At 38.7% G+C, this 16752-nt stretch overlaps 1 protein-coding gene across 3 annotated transcripts in view; it reads left to right on the forward strand.

Moving 5' to 3' along the window:
* cpne5a (copine Va) overlaps positions 1–16752 on the forward strand; it is a 76682-nt gene that overhangs the window by 38171 nt on the left and 21759 nt on the right. For all 3 annotated transcript variants that reach the window (XM_034209271.1, XM_034209272.1, XM_034209274.1), the window contains 6 exons: positions 497–600; positions 861–965; positions 2954–2995; positions 3515–3590; positions 5901–5954; positions 6554–6615. In XM_034209271.1, coding sequence (XP_034065162.1) covers positions 497–600; positions 861–965; positions 2954–2995; positions 3515–3590; positions 5901–5954; positions 6554–6615 — 443 coding nt within the window. The remainder of the gene's footprint in view (positions 1–496; positions 601–860; positions 966–2953; positions 2996–3514; positions 3591–5900; positions 5955–6553; positions 6616–16752) is intronic.

A 16752-nucleotide genomic window follows, 5' to 3' on the forward strand; every position in this document is an offset into this window, starting at 1 on the left:
ACTCACTCGAAATGCTGCCTAAAATTAGTATAATTATGGTAATGCCAGCCTTTCTAATGTATCATTAGCAGCACTCACACACTCCACATCCCTTTTGTACACAACCCCTCCCCTCCTCCATTTGCTGGTTTTAGCATCCATTTCCTTCCCTCTGCTCTGTCTCTGATACTGTTACCATGATTATATGCAGCACACCAAGGTATTTTACATTTGATAACTCTTATCCCATCCACTGTTGTAATGGGATATATAAATGAGTTGCATAATAAAGAAAATGTAATGAATACATTTCCAGATTTTTGGGAACAAGGGCCCACTGGCATGTTTTGCCCTCTCTTATTATAATTCAGCACATTGCTTTTATTTGTTGCTCCAGAGCTTTTATATCCTGGCATACAGCACGTATAAACAAACAGTAGGAAAACAGAGGCAGAAGCATGGATTTAGAATGTTCTTTACTTTTATGTCTCTTCATTTCTCTTTTCTTTGTCTGCAGGATTACGCCACCATGCAATTCTGTGCCAACAAACTAGATAAGAAGGACTTCTTTGGAAAGTCCGACCCCTTCATGGTCTTCTACAGAAGTAATGAGGATGGAACGTGAGTTTGTCTCTTGCTTCTTCTTCTCAGCAGGTATTTCATTTAGCCTATCAAAGACAGGTAGGAGGGTGTGGGGATCAAAGAGGAAGTGATCCAAGGTCGAAAGAATTACATTGAAATCCCTTGAACTCAGAGGCACTGAGATGAATTCATGCAGACATGGTTTCAAAGCAAAGCGCAGCAGGAATATGTTCACACTGTATTTTTTCTTAGAGATTTGTCTTTTAGGATTTTAAATCCCTGTCGACCTGCGTTTCCAGGTTCACCATCTGCCACAAGACTGAAGTGATGAAAAACACGCTGCACCCTGTATGGCAGCCCTTCTCCATCCCTGTCAGAGCGCTCTGCAACGGAGACTATGAGAGGTGAGATAAAATATGATGAATGATTAAGTGTTCTGCAGATGAAGTGTGCTTTTCCACTGGAAATCAAAGCCAAGCAGATTTTCAATATGCGGTGTTGGATTGGTAGTGTCAAATTTAGACTCCATTGATTTTCTACTGTTATTTTATCTGGTGTAAAAGAGAAACATTACCGGACAGTTTTTGACCATAAGCTATCTTGGCTGGCTGTTTATTGATTTGCCCACAACTGGCCTTTCAGAGCATTACGTTTCTGATTGGCGGCTCCAGGTGAAACTCCTATCTTATCTGGATCTCAGTTTTTGGCAGAAAAGTCATAAAAGAATGGAGGAAAAAGTCAATTGTGAAGGGAACATGGCTGCACTCATCGCCCTTAAGACGTTGACGGGTGTCTCAAAATACAGAGGAGTCCTGCTATGTGTTCATTTGTGTGTGTGAGTGTGTTCGCACAAGCACAAAAGTGTGTAGATTCAGACAGCCATGGGAATGGTTACAAATCGTCAAAGAACATGTCAGGTATTGCCCTCTCCAACACGCTGGGTGTCAACCTAGGTTCTTCACTGCGATCCCGGCTCTGCTCACCTGGAGAAGCTAATTGGGTCAGACAGATGGAGTGGAAGCATGAAAGGAGCCTGTCTCCCTTTGAGGATTTAATGGCAAGATGTAGGGGTCTAGGGGTAGCTTTTTTTATGTGCTCTATTTTCAAGTCCTAGACAGCGAAAGCTAATCATTGAATAATGTTTCAAACATATTGGCTTTGTACAAATAGTGGTTGTCCTGGTTTATAATCTGACAGTGATTTTGAGGCTTTGTATTTCCTTTGACTCAGGCATTTGTCAAATGCAGAGCTCTTTTATCTTTATAGATACTGCAGACTCCCCAGATTGAGCTACAAAGACAAAAAAGATTCCCCCTACACTCAGCAGTATAGCATATTACACCACAGGAAAACAGAAAGTTATATTTGATATATTCTTCTACCACAATAACCTTTGGAAAGTCAAAACAACAACCGATCTCGATCGCGTCATAGTGTTCCACTTCCTCATGATAATTTCTTGCACGAAAATTTTGATTAGGAAAATAAGTATGCTAACTGACACATCACTGGTTAGTAATCTGCCATGAATATCAGAATACACTTGTTTTTAGTAAAGTGTATGAAAAATGTGATTGTTTCTCAAATGAAGTCTCTGAAATCTCACTATCTGGCTATGTAATATGTTTTTTCAGAATTGAAATTGAAAAAGTGACTGGTTGTTTCACATATTCACATTAAAACTCTTGCATTGTGCAGAGAGAATGAGTTCAGGTCAGGATAACAGGGCAGCCCTACTTCACCAATCCTCCTCCAGACCAGAGACACATGATTGACAGCAGCTGATGGGAGGAAGGGGGCAAAGCCACTGATCTTTCCATCAGATACAGACACAAAGAGCAAGCTCTTTCCTCATTCTCAGCTAATTATCTCAGGCATAATTATTTAGTTTCTTGCCTTCCAAACTTTTATGAGAACTTGAAATGATGCTCCCTCCCAAGAGGTTACTTTTATATCTTTGGCATTTGCAGTGAAATGTGCAGCTCTATCAACCCCGAACTCTGTCTTCTGTAAGTAACACAAACTTAATTATAAACAAGTCCTTCATGGCAGTTTACCAATACTTTTTTGTGTTGCTTTTATTGGATGCAAGCCTGGCAGGAAGTAGGCTGTTTGGGTTTTTAGTGGTGGCAGTTTAGGTTAAATGATTTGTCAGTGACTAATGATGTAAATAACTATTTTTGGCATCCTTTTAGCTCCTTAAAAATATATTTCGCGTGCAAAAAAGTTCTTTTAATTCAGCCTTCATTAGTAATTAACTAGCTTTAACAGCTTTTTTTAACTGTGTCATTTCAGGAAAGGCTCTCTGGGAAGTTTCTGTTCAAGGACATTTAGATGTATGTTTCATGTGTTACGTAACTGTTCTCAACACTTTTTCTGATGTGTCTTACAGGGCAATCAAGGCAGAGGTGTATGACTGGGACAGAGACGGGAGGTAATGGATGCACACACACACACACACACACACACACACACACACACACACACACACACACACACACACACACACACACACACACACACACACACACACACACACACACACACACACACACACACACACACACACACACACACACACACACGCACTTTATTGCATTACATGAATACACTATTTAGTGACATCCCTTTGCCATTCATCAGACTCTTATGATATTTTACGCATTTCTGCACAATTAAAACTGCAAAGCTCTTTCGCTTTTAATTCTTATATACTGTAAATGTTTTTGTAATTCTACATTTCAATTTATCTTACTGTCGTTATGTATGCATCATCATTAACTAAAGCAAATGTCTTGTATTTGAAAACCTACTGGATAATAGCCTCCTCAATAAATTACATTTTCATCACCTTCATAAATCTTTTCTACTAACTGTATTCTGTGTTTACCTCTCAGGGTGGTACCTTCTTTAGTGAACAGTATGTCATACTCTTTTTATCTCTTTTCTCAAGTCATGATTTCATTGGTGAATTCACTACCAGCTACAAAACGCTCTGTCGAGGTCAAAACCAGTTGAACGTCCACGAGGTGAGTTCAGATAAAGGCAGCAGGTCCTAACCATTTGTGTTTAATTTCAGAGGGAAGTGGCTTTTAAAACATATAATAATTTTACATCTCATATTTACTTAAAGTTGACCTCACTGTTGAGTATTTTAATTACACGACATTATGTCTAGAAGATTGTTATTCTTCATCCTGTTCTTTTTTGTGCTCTTTCAACTCCTGTCAAGTATAATTCAGGTCACAATATAAAACATACCTCTCCTAATGTCTAATTTTCTAAGCCCAGGCCTTATATCCAGTTCTGAATATATATTTCTGTGTGTCCATATGTCTTAGGTGTTCGAATCAGGTGAAGCACATATTACAAATGCACAGAACTGTACGCAACCTTTTACTGAATGTGTGGCTGCAGCTTTATCACAATGACTAGCCTAAATGCTCACTTTATGGGAACAAGAAACACACTTCAATTGAAGTCCAAATCAGAACACCCTTCGACTCAGCAAGTCATCCAAAGTTTAATGACCTCAGGAGGCTCTGGTTGTTAGAGTTTTGGCTATTTGAGATCAACAGCTAGCGTCCTCGGCCTCTCCTCACCTTGCACAGCATTAAGCATCTGAGCGGTTAAGTGGTGCAGCTGACCAGATGAGGAAGGGTGTTTCTGCGGGGAGAATACAAATGGGAGTGCAACATATTGCTGCTGATTACAGTGTTTTTGGGTTGGTCCTTGGAGGGTAAGATTGGGTATTATTGTTCAGTGCTTCGGGGCTCCTATCGTTCCCTGCTCATTAAAACACTTGCCATTTTACATTAGCTTTTGAATTAGTCATGGAGGTGGCTTAAGAAAAGAACAGGGCCAACGAAGAGTTAGAGGGTTGTGGTAAGATGGACATAAGGAGAGGTAAGAGAGACCAAGTGCGAAAGAGACAGCATAGTGAGTGGCATGCAGAGTTGCCCTTTCCCATTGCTGATATGGCCGATGAAGGTGCATCCATTACCCTTCACCAAACACCTTTGTATTTTAATTAGAAAGTAAAACACAGAAATTCCTTCATTTATTATTTTCAAGGTCAGTGCTCTTGAATCAATTTCAAGATGTGGTCAAAAACAACATGAGGCTACCTCTTCACCATTGACAAATAAAGAATCACAACTTTTCAGATTCCCGTGTTCTCAACCTGACATGCAGGGGCCTGCAAACATTAGCTGTGTGAGTGAGGATGACAGCAGGCTAATGTCAACAGAGCCTGATGTCATTAAAGGTGATATCTGTGTGACATGGTGTGAACATGGAAAGACTGATGGCTGCCAGGGATTCACGATGATACCGGCAGATCATCCGCAGATAAACACCTTCAAATTGGATATAAAACAATTTAGTAGGAAAAATGTTTCTGTTGTGTTTTAACATGTTACATCAGAATAAATATATCTTAGTTGAAGTATGTTTCATTATTTTCCCCAAAGAACTTGTACATTTTAAAAAGCATTACATTTAATGTCTGCATCTCAATAACAGCATACTATGTTAACTGCTCTGAATGAGGGATCTAATGTTCTCTGCAATTAGTTTGAAACTAAATATGTGGTGTACCAGTTTTAGTATTTGGCAACGGTCAAAAGAAGTAAGAAAACATTGATGTATCGGATGTCTGCAGAAATCCAATATTGTGAATCCCTAATGGCTGTGGTGCTGTGAGGCATCATCTGTGTACAGTACCTTTTACTTTATTTACAGCACAGTTCCCTCCAGGCTTGTGCTTCATAGTATGTTTTTATGCAGACCGATGGAATAAGCAGTAGAGATTTTGGATTACGATAGCTTACTGTTTGACAAATGTTTTTGCCTGCAGGTTCTAAAAAATATTCGAGTACCGTTATCATTTAAAATCAGGTCTTCCTGCTTTTCACCTTTTTATATATATTTTTTTTTACGCATTTGCCCACATAGCACATTGTTCTCCACTGGCACATTTCTACAATTGAGTCTAAATGTGGTTATCATTCTGTTTATCAACAGTGAATCATTGCTAAAGATATATTTGTTCCACTATCCCCACCTTGGGTAATGTGCCTGGAAAAATTTATAGCGCAGTGCAGGTGCTTATACGAATCCCCCTGGATAACCAGTATCTGGCTGCGAGGCATGATCAATGCTATCTCAATTCTCCCTTCCTGCAGTTATTGGATTCAGTCGCTCTGCCCCATTATCCTTATAGACATGGAGTAGTAGGACAAAGATGTTTTTATTACTTGCCTAAGGGTGAATAACAAGAACTGTGCGGAAAGTTTATATAATCATCATTCTTCTTTTCTATTCTGCCTTCGTACCAGGTGGTGAATGCAAAGAAGAAAATAAAGAAAAAGAGATACATCAACTCTGGGACGGTGAGACTGAGTTCTGAGATAAGAGCATTTCTCCCGTTGCACTCACACCCCGACATTTGCTTTTTTTATACCACTGAGAGGAGGTTTTCTCTCAGTGGATTGCATGAGGCAATTCTGCTCTGTTAAATGTTTGTTTCCATTCCCAGTGTTGGGGCTTATGATCCAGACAGTACATTTAAGTACAAGGAAAAACATTCTCCTGACCTGAAACGGGGTGAAACGTCAAGTCCCTAGTTATGCACAAAGGATCCTCTTGTCTGTGTCCTATTAGTGACGAGAAGTGATGGATGTCAATAAATGAGCCAGGTTTCTTTTACTGCCTGAGTACATTTGCTGCTCTTGTTGTATGCGTTGACTCTGTAATTAAAATCGGTGGCTAGTTATCCATCACACCGATTATCAATCAGCGCACAGGCAGGCTGATGTTCTCTCAGTGATTGTAATACTAATATGCTGCCAGGGCGTCAAAACCATTCTGCATGGATAAGTCATTTTGTGGGTGGATAGCTCAGAGGTCAGTGTTAATGTGCAGATTGGTAGATTTGGTTTTCCCTAATTACAAAGCATGATAATCAGTTTCAACCTTTTCTTTCCCTCAGGTGTCCTTGTTGTCATTCAACGTGGAGTCAGAGCACACCTTCCTGGATTACATCAAAGGAGGGTGAGTGTAATGTTTGTCTGGTGATGATATGACTGTTTATATTTGTATTTGTATATTATCTTTGTGCCAGGCTCAATAAGGCGTTAACACAGGAAGTCCGACAATGTACACTGAACAAAAATATAAACGCAACACTTTTGTTTTTGCTCCCATTTTTCATGAGATGAACTCAAAGATCCAAAACATTTTCTTTATACACAAAATAACCATTTCTCTCAAATATTGTTCACAAATCTGAAAAAATCTGTGATAGTGAGCACTTCTCCTTTGCCGAGATAATCCATCCCACCTCACAGGTGTGGCATATCAAGATGCTGATTAGACAGCATGATTATTGCACAGGTGTGCCTTAGGCTGGCCACAATAAAAGGCCACTCTGAAACGTGCAGTTTTGCTTTACTGGGGGGAGTCCGAAAATCAGGCAGTATCTGGTGTGAGGGGTAGGGTTAGGGGTAGGGTTAGGGTAATGTTGTGAATCGAGTGGCCCATGGTGGTGGTGGGGTTATGGTATGGGCAGGCGTATGTTATGGATGACGAACACAGGCCACTCGATTCACAACATTACCCTAACCCTTACCCTAACCCTACCCCTACCCCTACCCCTACCCCTCACACCAGATACTGCCTGGTTTTCGGACCCCCCCAGACCCCCCCAATAAAGCAAAAATGCACGTTTCAGAGTGGCCTTTTATTGTGGCCAGCCTAAGGCACACCTGTGCAATAATCATGCTGTCTAATCAGCATCTTGATATGCCACACCTGTGAGGTGGGATGGATTATCTCTGCAAAGGAGAAGTGCTCACTATCACAGATTTTTTCAGATTTTTGAACAATATTTGAGAGAAATGGTTATTTTGTGTATATAGAAAATGTTTTAGATCTTTGAGTTCATCTCATAAAAAATGGGAGCAAAAACAAAAGTGTTGCGTTTATATTTTTGTTCAGTGTATAATTCATTTTCCCAAAGTTTCCCTTCACTCGAGGTTTTGCTTATTTTTTATTTCTTTGGATGTTCGAGCTTCGCTGTGCAGAATGATGTTTTTGCAGAGTTTGACACTAAAAGGCTGTTTTCACATGTATCTGCTCGAGGGGTAAAGTCTCTCTCTGCTCATCTTAAATGAGAGCACAGCTAGTCTGGAAGTCATTCAGCGTGAAGTGTGTTCACTACAGTTAAGAAGAAGACATTTTTCTAGAACTTAAATGTGTTGTTTACTTCACAAAGGAGTAGATGCAATTTTAATAACTCAGACCAAAGTCATTTTTCGGGAAGAAAAGCAATATCACGCACAATTATTCTTAAAAATGTATCCAGTGGATATTTAATTTCTTATACTGTTTAACATTAATATGTTAGAATTGTAATGATGTATTGTATTTAATATGGAGCTATGTTATACAGAAGTTATGTTATACTCTGAAAGCCAAACAAATCTGATGCCTCACAACAGCCAAACAACAGTACTTTAATTATAACACATCCAACTTATTCATCATACAACCATCTTAATGTTGTGAACACTCGCACGTCGTTTACACGGGAAATACATACCGTGTGACGTTAACTCTGCATCAGTGGCGATCCTAGAGTCGGTGAGGGCCCTAGGCAAACTTTTCACTGGGGGCCCCTCGAATCAGCTTTTCATCACCACGCACAGCCGACAAGCGAAACTTGCTACTGGAATAATTGCCAAGTGTTGTGGGCATGTAAACATGTCATTGTTGTGACTCACAGAGATAAAGTTGTGGAAAATCCATGCTTTGAGATTGAATACAGTACATTTAAAGGCACTACTTCCGCTCCCCCCCCCCTCTTTCCAAACTACCTTGCTGCCCATATTGCAGCACTTGTCCAAAATGTTAGTAAAGGTTACTCAGTGGCCTGGAAGTTTCCATATGTGAGTAAAGTGTTGCCCCAAACGACACACTGTTGTCCACATCCACTACTATAGTGTAAATTAATATGGATGACTATGATAAAATATGGAGAAGATCCGTGAGCTTATTTAAGGGCGGGCGACCTGTCACATATGGAACGATGTTTCTCAATGGATCATTGGCTGCCCTGGTTTCAGTTTTCTGCTACTTTGCTGCTGATGGCTGAGTGTCCCAGATCTGTCCTGTGGTCTCTCTCCAGCTCACACAGAAGGACACACATATACACACTCACATCCACTCAAAGTGTTTTCATCCTTAGCTTCACTAACTGTTCGCCTCCGATTTAGTTGAGACAGCGGAGAAGTAAAATGATGTACTTACACAGTGTGGTTCCAAATCTAAATGTACTGCATTTAAATTGATATTTCATTTAATTGGGGTCTGGTCTTTTATGTTTGTGAATCTTACATTGTTTCATAATCAAAAATCCCCATTACACTTATCCAAGTTAACAACTTTAAATGTGAGCACTAAGATTTAAAACTAGATAAACAACAAATTGTCTGCAAACGTTTTAAGATCACATTAAACCATTTTACTCTCATGTACCAGTTGATTTTTAGGAAACTCAAGTTTTAATCTAAATTATACAGATATCACGACATAAATAGCAGCAATTGCTCAGATGGCAAAACCGTGTTCCTGAATTGTAGGGCGACATATCTGGCAGATGGCTGCACACAAAAAGTTGCTTAACTGTAATATTTATGATGCCCCAAATCCAGCGCTCCACCGAAAAATAGAGAAAAAAAGTACAGATGGATGTGTTTCAAGCGCTGAGAACTCTTGTGGTTCCTTGCTATGTATTTTCATTGTTGTAAATGTTTTAATACGGTATTAGATGATCCATTTTTAATCCCTGGAGGGGAAATGCAGGAATAAGTAGTAATTACTGCTGGTGTTATTCAACAGAAGGCTTGCCATCTGTTAAATAGTAAACAAGTCAACACTGATGGTTCCCCTGAGAAGACTCTTCCCAGGAGAACAACTTGGACTGAACCCAAGTGTGTGAACACGTGTAGGAAGAGTGGAGGTTTTCCTAAATAGAGAGTGATGAAGAATTGTATTTATATAACAAATATGCTTCTTTTGTATTGATATGGCAGGTTCAACCTAGATCTTACTGAACACCACACTAGTTCTGGTATTTATCAGAATAAATGTAATTGCAGCTACTATTTAAAGCTGCACATGTCTTTCTGTGACCTTAATCTGTTGTTAAAGGATAGTCGTGTGTTACTTAATGTCAGTGCTCTAAAATCTGATTGTAATGAACTTTTAATAAACTCATCAGTCTGATGCCCGAATCTGCATTTTATCCATCATGTTAATGAAACGCGGTAATCTTAACAGCAAACTGTTTAATACAGAAATAAAAGTGCCATCCATTAATGAGACCCAGCATGGGGAGTGACACATTATATGGAGTGGTGCTTCATATTTTTGTTACAGACATTTTGAGATGTTAAAAGCTTATCAGGCACTTATGTGTGGTTTCAGTGCTTGGAAGAGGGGCTGATGACAAAGACTATTGCTTTAAAAGAATCTCTGCAATTTAAGAACAAATAAATCCCTAAAAAAGAAAATGACTCCAGCATCTGTGTTCTGATATTCTCTCTTGAGGTCATTTAAATCATCATGAACAACTCGCTGCAGACTCTGTGCCTTCTGTGTTCTCCCTAATGTTCTCCCTGAAATGTTCTCTCAACAATGAAAGTCCTTGTGTATTAAGAGTCTCAGAAGGTCCAGCGGAGCTAAGAATTGCCTGAAAGATACAATCAAAAACATGACAGGTTTAGTGGATCCAGAAGGGCTCAATTTTACACAGTCCTGCCTCTTTGTGTTAATGTCAAGGCTTTGTGTTCACTGTATTTATGTTTATATTGAGGGTCTTGCATTTTCTTGCTACATAGTTGTTATTGTCAATTTGTATCTGAAGGCGGAAATGCTACATGCATTTAAATTAACTTTCAAGTGACATCCATCCAAACACTTTGGGTTTAATTGATGTAAATATTCTACATGGAGCGACTTAAAGATCCCCTATTATACTGTTTTTCATCAATATATTATAGGTCTCAGATATATACAAAACATGTCTCTGAAGTGTTTGGCTCGAAATACCAAACAGATCATGCATTGTAGCATCCCATAAACCCCTCTGTTTCAGCCCTGTTTCAAAAGTGCTGATTCTCTGTCTGTTACTTCAGATGAAAATAAGGAGCCACTCCCCACGCCCCTCTGAGAGATATATGGTTAAAAAAAACAAAATGGTGCTCTAGGAGGAGATTCAGGTGATAAGGTGGGGGGGGGGGGGGGGGGGGTTACCTTGGTTGGTGATTGGCCAAATGTTACACAAGCCAAAAAAACATTATGACATCATAAAGTGGCCAAAGTCTGATCAGCTCATTTTCAGACAGGTTTTTATATAAATGGATCAGGACAAAAAGAGAGAGAATCTTTGTTCCTGAACCTTTCAGATTCTCTTTACGCAGAGGGGACACATGTTTATGTATAAGAGACATGAAAAAGTGAATTTTGCACAATAGGTGACCTTTAATGCCCATTTATCTTTTTTCCATTATATTAATGAATTAGTTTGACAACACACCTAGCCCCCTTAGTTTTTAAATAATAACTGGATTATAATTTACATACATTTATTATGTTTGATTAATTCCCAGCTTCATTCACCTATACTGCATGCCAAGGCTTTTAAGTTAAAGAAATATGGCAACAATATGACTGATGGTAACGAAATCACGGTGTACATAATCCCTGTTATTCTAGGCTGGATGTGAAAAATAATACTAAGATATTTGGTGATGTTGAAGGACATTGAATCAATATTAAAGTACATTGTCTTCTGGAAAAAGCCAGAGTGACATATAAAACATGACAGTGATCCATAGCTCAGTTGAGAATGGGAACATAGAAATTGAGCGAGAGTTCATTCAAAACCTCTAACATTAACGCCGTGTCCAGTACAAAATGGAAAAACAGATACAAAATTACAAAATACATCTCCAAGTTGCACATACAATTTGTGTGACTAAGAGAAAAAATAATGTAGGTGTGTTATTAATAAAGACAATCCAACTGTTTGATCTCGGATAATTTTATGACATGTTACTTCTTTGTTCATAGCAACACACCTGATAATTGTCCTGTATGATTGTGAGTTTGATTCCTTTAAATCCATTAACTTTAGAATATTAAATTCTTCTGCCCCTTCATTTTCTAATCCTTTTTTCAATGTCATTTAGATCTACACTCAGTTGGCGGTTTACTCTGTACAGCTTTGTTTCACTTGTGCAATCCAATGCAACATCCATGACACATATCCACTAAGAAGGTTATAATACTCAGTCTATGTTTGGACCATTTCAGAAAAGTATTATTTCAACATTGTATTTTGGAAGCTGTAGTTTGTGTTGCCATACGTAGTTGGGATACTCCCTTCTTTTTCTCCTGCCAAAGGCCTCTATGATCTGAAACATTAATTGCTGTCATTTAAAATACAAAGCTTGTATCTGATTCATGAGTGTGTGGCTTTCCGCTCCTTTCTCCGATATTAATGTTATGAGCCCGAACATGTGTGCACTTTCCTTCAGTTCTTTGTAGGCCACGCCATCTCTCTCTCATGTATATTTTAGATGCAAGCCTAAATATTTTAAGATATTATTTGTGCACTGCTGTTAGATCTTCATGATATATTGGTGCTATGTTAGCTATGAGATTTGTGATTGCAAAGATATAATTTCACTACGTCAAATCTCCCCAATCCTAAATACCTGATGTATCATATCAAAAAGCATCAATTGATAGACAAACTAACAACATTACTAGTGCTGTAAGTGGAGGGATGAAACAATGAGTGAGCGGCTAGAAATGTATTATTATGAATAGTATGATTATTATTATTATTACCCATGATGGGATTGCGATTAACTGTATCCATGGTAAAATAAACACCAGTTTTACGGTGTTTAACTTAAGATAAGTACAAATAAAGAGCGACTGTTTTGGTTGATTAAACTGGAAAACCTTTATGCAACATTTAAGTTCTATTCGTCTTTATAGCTAGAGTCTTTTCTGCAGTGAACATTCATCAAGATAGGTCAGATTATTTGTGTAACCCTTAATAACAGTTTCTGTCTCAAAGGGCTTCACAACACTTGCATTATGAGAATAAACCACCCACCCCCATGCCACTAACCTTCCAATTGAGGATGAGAAAATACTTTGAAAAGCTCATTAGAAAGGAAAAGATTGGCCCCAGTGGGAGAGCCAGGCCTAGAGTAGGAGCTTGAAATGGGCCAATGAAGATTAAATGTATGTTTAATCTCTTCATTAGATGTACGCAGTTTTATTTGGGAAGATAGCATTCGAGGAAACATTCAGCTCACATTATTATCACTAAAATAAAAACAGGAGATGTTAGCAATCTGATGAAAGACATAATACAACAAATCACTCATACAAAAACACTTGTTTTACTCTTATGTCAATAGAAATTGCACTAGGACAGATTCTGCCTATCGACAGATGTACAAGTTGAAAATGTTTTGAATAAATATAATAATAATATAAATATTCATATTTTCTGCATAAACAACATTTGAAATTCATGAGTTCTGGCAAAGTCGGTGTTTGTCCAAAAGATCGCCTAGTTTTGATTTGGCGTCTACGGCTATAGGTGAAAGAGAAAACTTTCCCTCAAATCATGCACAAGTACTAAAAGCAATTTAAAATAAAGCTGATCCTGAATCAACGCTTCCATTCAGAGAGATGATGAGAAATGTGAGCAGAGTCCTTCTTCAAGCTATAAACATCAGATCCAAAGATCTGATCTTTTATCTCCATCTTTTACTCCTCACTTTTTATAGATGTTTTCTTTACTCCTCCCTTTTTAAGTGATTACTAACATAATGTATTTAGATGATTTTCTGAAGTGGAGGGTAAAAAAAAGCAATTTCTTCTCCAGACACACCTTTAAATCATGATCGGTTTCACAGAGAATTACTTTTTCCTAGAATTTCATTAACGTTCAACTGGGGCAGAGATAAAGTCAAACCGAGGTAATTAGAGTCCAAAAGCCACATGCTGCTCTGATTCTGAGAGGCTAATAAAAGATTCATATTCTTTTCTTCGCATGTTGAGATGCTTCTTTTTAAATTAAATCTGCAGTGTGATCGGCCGTGTAATGACTTGTGTGGAGTCTCTGTTGTGTGCAAATTGTATTAAGCTTTAATAGTTTCATCCCAAATTATCTTGTTGTCCTGAAATTGAAGAAAGTGATGCGATTTTATTTAGGCTTTCTCTGGGATCAGACTGCAGAGGGGGTTTTAACAGAAGTACACCATTTTATTTTCATCTTCTTCTAAAACTTCCCTCTGGTATTCACTGATTCTTACACATTGAGAGATGTTTCTTCATTCTTCTGCCACTTTATTGTTTTGCTGCACAGTTAGTGGTTTGTTATCTGTTAGCTTTGCAAAAATACAGGAGGGAAATGGTTTTAATGTTCAAATATTCTCGGTACGTGTTGTGCTGCAATGTTTCTTTGTGACATTGAGCCACTGTTGCTCCTGCACTGAGAAGCAGAGGCAAAACACTTTACATTGATGTTGGTGTTCAGTTTTGTTCAGGGAATTGCAGCAACTGTAGCCCAAATCTTTCCACAGTAGACCTACCTGAGCTTTTCTGTTGCTGCCACAATCTAAATATGCATTACCTTTATAGGTTTATTTTCTTCATACATTCTCAATGTCAGTCCTCACAGTCCAGGTCCCGTCCAGAGACCAGATCGGATTGGCTAAAGCGTTTTTTTAACTCACAACTCAGAAACTATGCTTAACGAATGGGCCAAAGAATAAGCTATTACCTTTTGGAACGTGTCCAAATGACCAGTCAGATACCAGGAGTTTTTATTATATTATTTATGTTTTAACATTGCAAGAAAAAAGGGCAATTGGTCTGCGTTTATGTGATGTTGTAATAAAACAAAATTGTTTTAACTAGGATATTTTATGTGAATGCCTCAGGTCAGATCCACAATTTGACTTTAACAACAACAACAACAACAACAAATTGAATGGCTTACCTGAACCGTTGACTCTGTTCTTTATTGTCACGCAAATACTGGAAACATTATCAACAGTAAAGTAGACCAACAAGTGCTATACTAGTTTTGTCCTGTGTTTCACATATCAGGCTTCATACAGACTGACATTATTGGTGGTTGTTGTTGGAGCTGAATTCAGTCTTAAAATCAATACCTGCATAATATGCTCAGACCTTTTTACACAATGTCTCAGTATCGCAGGATTCATTCAAATACACATCAATATTTTAGAAAAAGCAGTAAAGCACATAGAGTAAACATTACGATCAACTATTAGGTCTCCATCAATAGAGACAATTTAAGAAAGCTTGCTGCCAAATAGCTTTACTACTATCTCGCATACAATATAAAACATTTTAATGAAGTGAAAAAGATGCTGAATATTGTGTTTATTTTACCCCCCACTTTTGTAAGCAAACCTACTCCCTTGTGTTTACCTCCCTGCATCTCATTAAAAGCACTGTGCATAACTGCTCATTGATGTACAGTAGTGAAGATTGGCCAATTTACAACACATACTGATGGGCTCGTGGGTGTAGCTGCATTCTTTGTCACACTGTTTTACATTACATTTAATATCCTATTCATCCTAGATTGAAGGGATTTCATGTTACAAAGAGTCCTGCCATATGGTGTTTGCGCTAACTGTTAGGGGAAAGTCAGTGTGACACTGATCCGGTTATTCACGGTGATGCACACAGTGGTTGAGAAGCTGTCATTTGATCTGAGAACACAACTGAGAGAAGAGGAGATGCTTTGCCAGTTGTGATTATATGAAAGGACAGACTGAAGCCCACATTGAACTATTGAACTGCTTGTTCTGAAGGGATTTGTTCTGGATCCGGATGTGCTGCCATTAAAAGGCTGGTGTCAGATTTATGAACTCCAGATCAAATGTAGGAACAGATTATGGTACATTAATTTGCCCACAGTGCGATAGTCCACTCAAAGACAGGCATGATATGGAAGGATGACTGAATAATTGCCCTATATCAAGGACTATCGATATAATGCACGGGTACAAATAGTAACCTAAAACCAGCCACTGGTTCAAGACCTAGCAAACAGACAAAACTGCAGCATCAGTCAACCTCAATCCACATAGATTGTCATGTCCCATGATCATTTGTAAGCTTGCATCTTAAACAAATAAGAAGATAATAAATACATCTTGATTAAATCTTATTAAATAAAGATTTAATAAACATAAAAATGTGAACCCAAGGCACTCAGTGTGTGATGGGAGATCAAACTCTCAGCCCCAGTAGACCATGTGTCCATCGTCTGTCTTTTCTCCAATAAAAAGGGTCAATGAAAATGCCCTGATTTCTGAATCTGTTCAGTGAAAAGAGGTCTGCGCTCTGCTATTGCCCTTCTTAGTACAGTATGTGATTATTCTTATATATATTTAAGGATTATGAGTTTTAATGGGTTTAGGACGTTAAAGCTTTAAATGTTACATTACATTACATTACATTACATTACATTTAGCTGACGCTTTTATCCAAAGCGACTTACAATAAGTACATTCGACCAGGAAGACACAACCTTGAAGAAAACAGAATCATATAAGTACATCAGGTTTCATAGAGCCAAACATTTCAAGTGCTACTCAACTGGCTTTAGGTAAGCCAGTCCTTTATTAGTATAAAAGTGCTTCGTTAATAGTTCTAACGCTCGAAGTGGAGTCGAAAGAGATGAGTTTTCAGTTTGCGCCGGAAGATGTGTAAGCTATCTGCCGTCCTGATGTCAATGGGGAGCTCATTCCACCATCTTGGAGCCAGGACAGCAAACCCACGTGTTTTTGCCGATGGGAACTTGGGTCCCCCTCGCAGCGAGGGCGCAGCGAGTCGTTTGGCTGATGCAGAGCGTAGTGCACGCGCTGGGGTGTACGGTTTAACCATGTCCTGGATGTAGGAAGGGCCAGATCCATTCGCAGCATGGTAAGCAAGTACCAGTGTCTTGAAGTGGATTCTAGCAGTTACCGGAAAGCCAGTGAAGGGAGCGGAGGAGCGGAGTGGTGTGGGAAAATTTAGGAAGGTTGAAGACCAGACGAGCCGCTGCATTCTGGATGA

The sequence above is a fragment of the Gymnodraco acuticeps genome, unplaced genomic scaffold, assembly GCF_902827175.1.
Source record: "Gymnodraco acuticeps unplaced genomic scaffold, fGymAcu1.1, whole genome shotgun sequence".
Lineage (NCBI taxonomy): Eukaryota > Metazoa > Chordata > Actinopteri > Perciformes > Bathydraconidae > Gymnodraco > Gymnodraco acuticeps.